This window comes from Gadus morhua, chromosome 14, assembly GCF_902167405.1.
Source record: "Gadus morhua chromosome 14, gadMor3.0, whole genome shotgun sequence".
Taxonomy (NCBI): domain Eukaryota; kingdom Metazoa; phylum Chordata; class Actinopteri; order Gadiformes; family Gadidae; genus Gadus; species Gadus morhua.
The window spans coordinates 7,241,907-7,251,906 of NC_044061.1; the positions used below are offsets into that span (position 1 = coordinate 7,241,907).

The following is a 10,000-nucleotide window of genomic DNA, read 5'->3' on the forward strand; positions in this document are numbered from 1 at the left end:
AATTATTTGAAAAACACCAGCAAGTCGGCTAATTATTTCCCTCCTGAAATACCCACACCAATTGCGACAATGTTAACAACAGCCATCTCTTCATGCATTAAGTAAAACGCACAATTTTGTAGTCGTCTTCCGAGTTGGCTGCCCAACGTGATCCACGTGAGACAAGCATGTGTACAGGGGTGGTAAGAAACGGGCTTGACCTCGTTCCCGTCCGTTGTCCTCAGAGCTGGAGGCAGAGGAGTGGTTCAAGACGCTGTCAATCGAGTGTCTGGGGACCCGCCTCAATGACATCAGCATGGGGGAGCCTGACCTTCTCGCTGCCGGGGTGCAGTGTGAACACACGGGTAACTCACACACGGCTGCTTCCAAACACATGCACACGTGCGAGCGCACACACGTTCAAGCACACACACGTGCAAGCATATACAAACACACACACACACGCATACACACGTGCGCGCGCACACACACACACAGACATGCAAACACACACACACACATGCATACACACACACATACACACACCCACAGACACACCATAATGAGATCTCTTGTCAACAACAACTCTCCCTTTTACAAGTCCCATGGAAAGCTTTATAACCCATTTTATATTGTTGTGTGTGTTTGTTTCACTATGGTTGTGTGCCTGTCCCTGTGTCGCTACGTCATCCACACACCAAAGAGAAACGTGATAAACACACCCAGTAAAACTTTGCGACTTCACAGTGCACCCCCCGCTCTATTTATAACCAGATGCTCAGGCGCACACAAACACAAACACAAACCTCAGCCCCACCCATCCACTCACAAAGGAACAAGCCCTGTGTAACGACCTCCTCTGATGTCCCCAGAGCGCTTCAACGTCTTCCTGCTGCCCTGCCCCAACCTGGACATCTACGGCGAGTGCATGATGCAGATCACGCACGAGAACATCTACCTGTGGGACGTGCACAACCCGCGCACCAAGCTGGTCACCTGGCCGCTGTGCTCCCTGCGGCGCTACGGACGCGACGCCACGCGCTTCACCTTCGAGGCCGGACGGTGAGACACCCCCCCCCCCCCCCCCCAAGCTCCGCCGTGACCTCGCTCTTATGGTGGACGGGGCATTGGGAGCCTGTGAATTAAAATCTAAACTGAAAATGGTTTTGTTTGACCGACACAATGCTACGTGGTGTTTTGATAAAAACACAACTGTTTTTCAGTTTAGATTTGAGCCCGTCAGTTAAAAATCTAAACAGAAAATGGTTGTGTTTGAACGACACAATGCCACACAGGGTTTTGTTTCTTTTGTCCTAGTTTGCTGGCTGATTATCGGACGTAGCATAGTTAATGCTTCGTGCTGTTCATTCTGGGGTGCGTCGTTCTGCAAATGTGAGTGTCTTGGCCAGGACTACTGGAAGGGTCTAGACACCTAGCTGACAGAGAGGGAGATAGGAGGGGGACAGAGAGGGAGATAGGAGGGGGACAGTGAGGGAGACAGGAGGGGGACACATAGGGAGATAGGAGGGGGACAGAGAGGGAGATAGGAGGGGGACAGAGAGGGAGACAGGAGGGGGACAGAGAGGGAGACAGGAGGGGGACAGAGAGGGAGATAGGGGGGGACAGAGAGGGAGAAAGGAGGGGGACAGAGAGGGAGACAGGAGGGGGACAAATAGGGAGATAGGAGGGGGACAGAGAGGGAGACAGGAGGGGGACAGAGAGGGAGAAAGGAGGGGGACAGAGAGGGAGACAGGAGGGGGACAGAGAGGGAGACAGGAGGGGGACAGAGAGGGAGACAGGAGGGGGACAGAGAGGGAGACAGGAGGGGGACAGAGAGGGAGACAGGAGGGGGACAGAGAGGGAGATAGGAGGGGGACAGAGAGGGAGACAGGAGGGGGACAGAGAGGGAGATAGGGGGGGACAGAGAGGGAGACAGGAGGGGGACAGAGAGGGAGACAGGAGGGGGACAGAGAGGGAGACAGAGAGGGAGACAGGAGGGGGACAGAGAGGGAGACAGGAGGGGGACAGAGAGGGAGACAGGAGGGGGACAGAGAGGGAGATAGGGGGGGAATGTGGGAGGATGGCTCCGCTCTAACGTCGCTGTTGTCCCCGAATTACATAAAACGAGTCGTTAACTTTTACTGCATTTGCTTTGCATTTAATGCAATCCGTGAACTAAAATGACAACACAATCATTTTTGGGGGCGTTTTTTTTATCGGGAATGGCTCCTCCAACCGTCCGACTGAGAGGTGAGCTGGGTCTGTGAAATGATCCGGAGGCGAGGGCAGCGTCAGACCGTGTCCGTAACAAATGGTCTCGTATAACGATGATGAAGGCTGAGGTGCCTCTAAACAGGCTGTTTGCTGAGCCCAGCCCAGGTCCCTCCCCCCCATCCCACATTATCTATCAAGTTTCTCCATCCAGTTATTATAATTGTAGCCAGAGCTCGATGCCATATGGAGAAGGTTGTCGGGCCAACGCTGAATATGGAGTCCAATGGATGCAATTGACCATTCGCACGCACACACGCACATGCACACACACTCGCACACATGCACACATGCACAATCACACACATTCGCACACAAACACATACAAACACAAACACACAAACACACACATATATAGGCATACGCACACACACACACACATACACACACATACAGACATACACAAGCACGGATACACACGCACACATACACACACATGTTCACCTACGGCCTGAATGTGTGTGTTTTATTGAAGGTGTTCTTTAAACTTACATGAAGGTGGTTTGGGACAGAAATGTCTGTGCAGGTATAATGTTATCTCTATCTATGTGATTTCAAACAATACACACACACACACACACACACACACACACACACACACACACACACACACACGCGCACACGCACAGATAGGAACACACACACACACGCACAGATAGGAACACACACACACAACCTCACAAGTCCATTCTCTGGGGCCCGTTTGAGGCAGAGAGATTGATTGAAAAGATTAGCAGAGAATCAATGGCCAGCCAGACCGTCGCATCACCTCCTCTTTGATAAGACCTAAGGAGCGACGAAGGGGTCAGCATGTAGATATTGTCTGGCTGTGTGTGTGTGTGTGTGTGTGTGTGTGTGTGTGTGTGTGTGTGTGTGTGTGTGTGTGTGTGTGTGTGTGTGTGTGTGTGTGTGTGTGTGTGTGTGTGTGCGTCAGCATGTAGATATTGTGTGTGTGTGTGTGTGTGTGTGTGTGTGTGTGTTTGTGAATATGTACGGGTGTTTCACTTTGTGTATGTGCATGCCTGTGTTTTTGTGCATGCCTGTGTGTGTGTGTGTCTGTTTGTGTGCTTGCGTGAGAAAAGGTTATGCTTGGTCTCTCACTAGCATGTTTGTGATAGAACAAGATAGGGTGTGGAGTTTTGAGGGGATTTGGGGGATGGTTCAGAATATACTGGAAGCTTTACAAAATGTACCACATGTGTATTCTGCCATCTAGAGTTCAAGTTCGGCTACTACGCATCATATTGTGTTTGCGTTTGTTTAAATAGGACTCTTGTTACCTTGCAGGTTTTTTTTATGTATATTACCCGGAAGTTGTGTCTTTCAAATGTATTTTAAAGGAATCAAAACACTTATTGTGATCAATTTCATTTCATGTTGAAAATAATGTAGTTACTTTATAAACAATTTGTTGGGCATACCTTTTACATGAAATTATACTTTGACATGGACTCGTGTCATGGAGCTGTCACAGACACAATCGTCTCTGTTCCATCTCCATGCACCACTGAACGATTGTAAACCACTTTTTTCCACGCTAGAGTTGGGACACACACACGCACGCACGCGCACACGCAAACACACACACACACACACACACGTGCACCCAAACAGATTGAACCAAGGCCTTCAGCTCCTATTTGTGTGGACCCCCACCAGCTGCAGCCCTTGTGACGTGTCCATTGTCCCCCCCCACCCACCTCCCTGTGTCTGGGCCAGGATGTGTGACAGTGGGGAGGGCCTGTACACCTTCCAGACCCGGGAGGGGGAGCAGATCTACCAGAGGGTCCACTCGTCCACACTGGCCATCGCCGAGCAGCACAAGAAGGTCCTGCTGGAGATGGAGAAGAGCAGCAGGGTGAGATTCCCTGCCGCCCGGGGAAACAGATCAGCTCCACGTATTCACATCCACCCTTTCCTCGAAGCGTCCCCATGTGTAGTCGTGTTTGGGATTCGTGTTAACGTTGTTGTTTTTGTTATTGTTTGTGTTGCTTTCAGACCTAATGTTGACTGCCCTTAAAATACCATAATAATCATGTAGTTGGCGTTTATGTAGCAAAAGGAATAAATTGTTTCGAAAAGCACGTATATATATATATATATAAGATTGGAAAAAGGTAGGTACTCTCATAGCAGTGGGCTGGTGTGAAATCATAGAAAATAACAATCAAAAAAAGGGTCAAGTAAGGCAATAGCCAAAGGGGATGAAAATAGAAATGAAAATCCATCAAAATGAATCAGACGGTTTACAAAAAGGTTTACAAAAGGCTGAATATTTATTTGTAACGATTCTAGAATCAATATTGAGATTTGAATATTGTTTTTGTTTATTTGTGTGTGTGTGTGTGTGTGTGTGTGTGTGTGTGTGTGTGTGTGTGTGTGTGTGTGTGTGTGTGTGTGTGTGTGTGTGTGTGTGTGTGTGTGTGTGTGTGTGTCTGATTGTGTGTGTGTGTGTGTGTGTGTGTGTGTGTGTGTGTGTGTGTGTGTGTGTGTGTGTTCAGTTGATGTCCAAGGGTTCAGAGTCGGGCTCCTACCCGTGTACCCCCACGGCCATCCTGCCCCGCTCCGCCTTCTGGCACCACATCACCGGGAACCAGACGGGCATGGACCCCGGCAACGGTAGGCAGTCGCCCGGACCCCCTGTACGGCCAGGACCCTGTCCCCTCAGCTCCACCAGACCCATTGATTGTAGTGTGCGATGAGCTGAACTCTTTCATTTTACGTTTAAGGGCAGATTTATTTGATGCAGCGCTTTGAGTTTAGCCCAGTGTAAAGTGTGACCTGTACACTGACCAGTACAATGACCTGTAGACTGACTTGTGCCTGTACACTGACCTACACCTTTACCCGTACACTGACTTGTCCTCTGACACTGTTCCCTGCCACATTTCTTTATTTCTTATATTTCTAGCATTTTCCTAAAATATGGTATCAGTAAAGGCAAAAATAAATAGCTTTGATAATTTCATGAATACGAGTTGATGAATAGATTCATTCAAATCAATTGTAGTGGAATACAGTTAAGCCGACCACTAACTGCTTCCTTCCTGTTGTCCAACCACTTCCTTCCTGTTGTCTAACCACTTCCTTCCTGTTGTCTCACCTGTTCCATCCTGTTGTCTGACCGCTTCCTTCCTATTGTCTCACCACTTCCTTGCTGTTGTCTCAACTGTTCCGTCCTGTTGTCTGACCGCTTCCTTCCTGTTGTCTTGCCACTTCCTTCCTGTTGTCTGACCACTTTATTCCTGTTGTCTGACCACTTCCTTTCTGTTGTCTGACCACTTCCTTCCAGTTGTTTGACCACTTCCTTCCTGTTGTCTTGCCACTTCCTTCCTGTTGTCTTGCCACTTCCTTCCTGTTGTCTTGCCACTTCCTTCCTGTTGTCTGACCACTTCCTTCCTGCGTCTGACCACTTCCTTCCTGTTGTCTGACCACTTCCTTCCTGTTGTCTGACCACTTCCTTCCTGTTGTCTAACCACTTCCTCTCTGCCTGTAGATGACGGCATGGAGGACGAGTTGCTCTCCAGCACACACCTTTCTCGAGACCGCCACGCCTCCCTGCCGATGGCGCATGCTCACACACACACCCATAGCCAGCCCCCGCCGTGCACACACTCTCCGACACACTACCCCACCTACCCCGGAGAGTGATGCTCATCCCTGGGAAGGGGAAACGGAGGAACACAGGGGGGAAGGGGGCGGGGAGACACTTCGGGTCGGAGTGCACTGAGTAGGGTACAGATACATGATATTTACACACACACACACACACACACACACACACACACACACACACACACACACACACACACACACACACACACACACACACACACACACACACACACACACGCGCATGCCCGCACGCACATGTATGCACAAACACACATATACATTTACGACTTTGATTTTACGCCAGAAGTGGTCCGCTGCACCGACGGACATCAGGAACTGCCTTGCGGTCGTGGAGAGCTACAACCTTAAACAGAGAGTGGAAACAAGGTTTTTCCCGTGGACTGTCAAGTAGAAAATCAACCTTTTTTTTTTGATTATTCGCTTAATGGACCTACATTTTCCATAATCCCACAGGACAACATAATGAACAATGCTAGGCATGTTAGTATTTTTCCGTGACAGTCATCATGCTGGCTTATCATACAACATGGCCGCCGGGGCCCTCTGTTTGGGTGGCGGGATCGGACCCTCTGGCCCTGCAGAGAACCTTCGGCTGCTACAGCCTGACCCTAAAGAACTCTGTTCAGCCGAGTGATGACAGCCCTGGTGGGTAACCACCAACCAATGAAAGACAACTGATGCTGGCGATAACTGGCAGGATGTGACTTTAGGCTCCGCCTACTGGATTTGTTGGGCTAAACTCTGGAGCTTAACTGTCCCAAAACCACACGGTGGATTGGAGCTCTTAATTACCCTGCCTCCCTCTACGTCCTCTTTCCTTTTCTCCTTTCTTCCTCTGGGTCGGTTCCGATATCAGTCCGGGTTCTTTGTCTTAAACTACAACAAAACGCATTTCTTTCTCTATGTACCTCATTGCTAGCTTCATTTTCAACGCTAGACTCAAATAGGCCTCAAAGCCCTCTGTTTCCAGACTCTCGCAGGTCCGTGTCGAATGTGTGACTCTGTCTGTGTGTGTGTGTGTGTGTGTGTGTGTGTGTGTGTGTGTGTGTGTGTGTGTGTGTGTGTGTGTGTGTGTGTGTGTGTGTGTGTGTGTGTGTGTGTGTGCGTGTGTTTGTGTGTATGGAGGTCCTCCGTGGCATGGTTTACTCACTAAAATGACCTTAATAGAATAGCCTATTCAAACTTTTGTTTTTTAGGTTCCAAAACCGTCATAACCTCAACCCACCTCTCGCCGGTTCCTACTTGCCTTGTGTTTATACTTCAGCCTGTGTGTATGTGCGTGTGTGCGTGCGTTGCTTTTGTTTCTGTGTGAGTGTGTACGTGTGTATTGAGACTGAACGGGTCTTTAAAAAATCTAGAACCTCTTACTTCCTCTTAAAGCTTGACATTGCAACACACGCATGCTCCTTGCCTTCCATTCCGCTCCATTCCGGAAACCACCGCCATTGTTTTGCTCTGTTTGTCTTGTTGTTCTTCTATTGTCTATCTATGGGATGTGCGGCATGAGGCAGCCACAAGGAGGAAGAGGATGGAGAAGGAAGGGTGGGCGAGATCAGGTGATCCTAGTGCAAGAAAAGGAGGAAGGTCAAGCCATGGAGGTGGATTAAAAAAAAAAATTTAACATACACCATTTTGTTTTTCATCCCACAGTCCCCCCAAGTACGCCATTTTGGAGACAGATTTATTCCAGAGGTCTGTAAACTGTAAAAACACTTTAATGAATTGATAGAACCACCCCTACAGGTTGTGTCTGGGTTAGATGCAATCTGAAACATGGGTTTTTGGGTCAGTTATAACGTTCACTTTATTCACTTTAGATATGTTTGATTAAAAAACTGCTCACTTGGTGGTGAAAGGCAAATTTTAACTTGGGACTACGAGTTAAAACCGTGCTTGCATTTAATGTTGATGATGACCAGATGCCGAATTTTGGTTTGGACATTGACCGGGGTTGGTGTGAGCAATGAAAGTTCATCCCGGAAATCTAAAGCAGGCCAAACTAGACTGTTTATTTTTTTTAATTCAACATGAAAGGGCTTTATTTCATGTGTGTATTTAAGGAAAGCTGTGTATTTTCTGTGTGCCCATTTGTGTACATACTGTACATGTGACTTCATTTCTGCCTTTTGCTGCCCTCTTTGGTGACTTTTCTGTACATAACTTTATTTATTTTGCATTGTGTTACATTGTGCGAGTGTGATTACGTGAGACCGTGTGTGGGTGTGTGTGAGTGAGAGCGAGAGAGCGAGCGTGCGTGAGAGAGAGAGATTGGGTGACACTGGTGATTGCTTGTGGGGATTGTATTGATTGTACATGCATGCACTAGAGAGCTTTTAGAACGTTGTATGGTTGACCATGTGTGGGCCTCACGTGATGGACCTGCAGGCACACGGTAGGAGTAGGTTCAGACAGCCCATGGGTACGTTCCAATAGTCATTCAATCGCTATTACACACGCCCTCGCTTCCTTAATCTCCCAATGGTCTCCTCGACAACTCACTCTATGCCAATACGAAGTGAGATAGAGAAGAAGCACTAAAGTGGATGCTGATTCGGCTTCGGACCGAGGGTACATCAGTGTATCCTACACAGGAAATGCTTTGACGTCTTTGGACTTTATCCTAAGACATATGACCATATAGAAGCTCAGAAGGTTGTGATTAGCCCGGTTCACCAACAGGTGTGCTCACCTTTTAATGATGCTGAGGAAGCTTAGCCGTCTCTTTAACTCACTGCTCCCGTCCTCTTGCTCCACCACAGGTCCCACTTGTTTCGGTGAGGGTATAGGGTTGAGCAGTAGGGCGGAGGAGGTGGGAAATAGATTTGGAACGCACCCCATGTTCCACCTCGACAAGTCTCCATGTGTCCTTCGGCTTCTCTTCTTGAATTTAAGCTTGAATCTTTTTTTTTGCATTATTAATTCAACTTTGAAATCACTTCCTCTCTGTAGATGCCTGTACCCCGTGTATTTTACTAAGAAAGGACATTTTATTGTACACTTTTGCTACAGGAAGCAAACGTAAAAACAGTAATTTAAATGTAAATCAAATTAGCATAGCATTGAAAATGTTTGGACAATGTCATCGTCAGTTAGGGGTTCCGGTAAGTGGCACATCTGTTAGGTTTCCTCCAGTTTATATTTTTTATTTAATGCATCAATCAAATAGAGTACATGTTTGTGGTTGTAGCATTTTATCGTATCCCGGTACCAGCACACACTGGTTGATAGCTGACCTTTCCTTAGCTTGTAAGCAAGAGAAAAACGTTGCTTTTTTCAACCATTTTAGGTCTTCACCAAGTGCATGTTTTGGAGAAAAATAAATAAAGTTAATTACATAATAAACAAAGTGTGTCACTCTATTTTGTGTTGATGTGTCAATGTCTGGATTTGATTTTAACAAAACATCGGTTGTGCTTTGTTACATTTAACTCTCATGTGGTTCTTTAGTGAATGCAACTGACAGTAACTGGTTACAATTGGCATGCAGCTGTATTCACGACTGTTTCCTACGATTGCACTTACATACAACGACCAGAGGAGGGCAGTATTTATTCATGTGGAAGATAGTAGGCTACCTGGCTTGTTTATTATGATATATTCCGCAGGCATCATTCTAACTCCTCATTCTCTCTGGATATTATTATTAATACATCTATTATTATAACTGTATGTTATTTAACTAATAGTTTACATAGTTTTAGTTTAGTATAAATAACTTGCTAATATTCGTTCGAAATGTGGGAAAATGCAATACATACTGAAACTAAGAAAAGTAGAGCAATGGCAGAAGTAACAGTGTTGACAAAACATATCCAACTTATGTTTGTGGTGTTGTGATCAACTTGAGGGTTTGTGAAAAATAAAAACGAGGTTGTGCCAAGTGGCATCACTTCAAAGGGAATGCTGCAAATGGTCTCTAGGACTCTACTTAAGTCCCCGAAGTGTCATCCTTCTTCAGACGGAAACAGTTAGGTTCTGCTAATCAGGTTACCCTTCAGGCTCTCCCTGATTGGTCGAGGCCGTTGCTGACACAAGTACAAGTACAGAATGTTTTGTGGCCGATCAGCCTCACTGGGAACATAGTGGAATACTAAAAAGACTTATAGCAAGATGG

General features: G+C 47.0%; 1 protein-coding gene across 2 annotated transcripts in view; it reads left to right on the top strand.

The window, feature by feature from the left end:
* Positions 1-9,245, top strand: part of dok4 (docking protein 4) — a 49,260-nt gene extending 40,015 nt beyond the window's left edge. The window contains exons 5-9 of one of the 2 annotated variants that reach the window (XM_030377045.1): positions 225-344; positions 852-1,041; positions 3,982-4,108; positions 4,752-4,869; positions 5,747-9,245. In XM_030377045.1, the coding sequence (XP_030232905.1) occupies positions 225-344; positions 852-1,041; positions 3,982-4,108; positions 4,752-4,869; positions 5,747-5,901 (710 nt within the window). In that variant the 3' untranslated portion in view covers positions 5,902-9,245. Of the gene's footprint in view, positions 1-224; positions 345-851; positions 1,042-3,969; positions 4,109-4,751; positions 4,870-5,746 lie in introns of both variants that reach the window. The other variant, XM_030377044.1, reaches the window with a different exon arrangement.
* Positions 9,246-10,000: the final 755 nt, after the last annotated feature.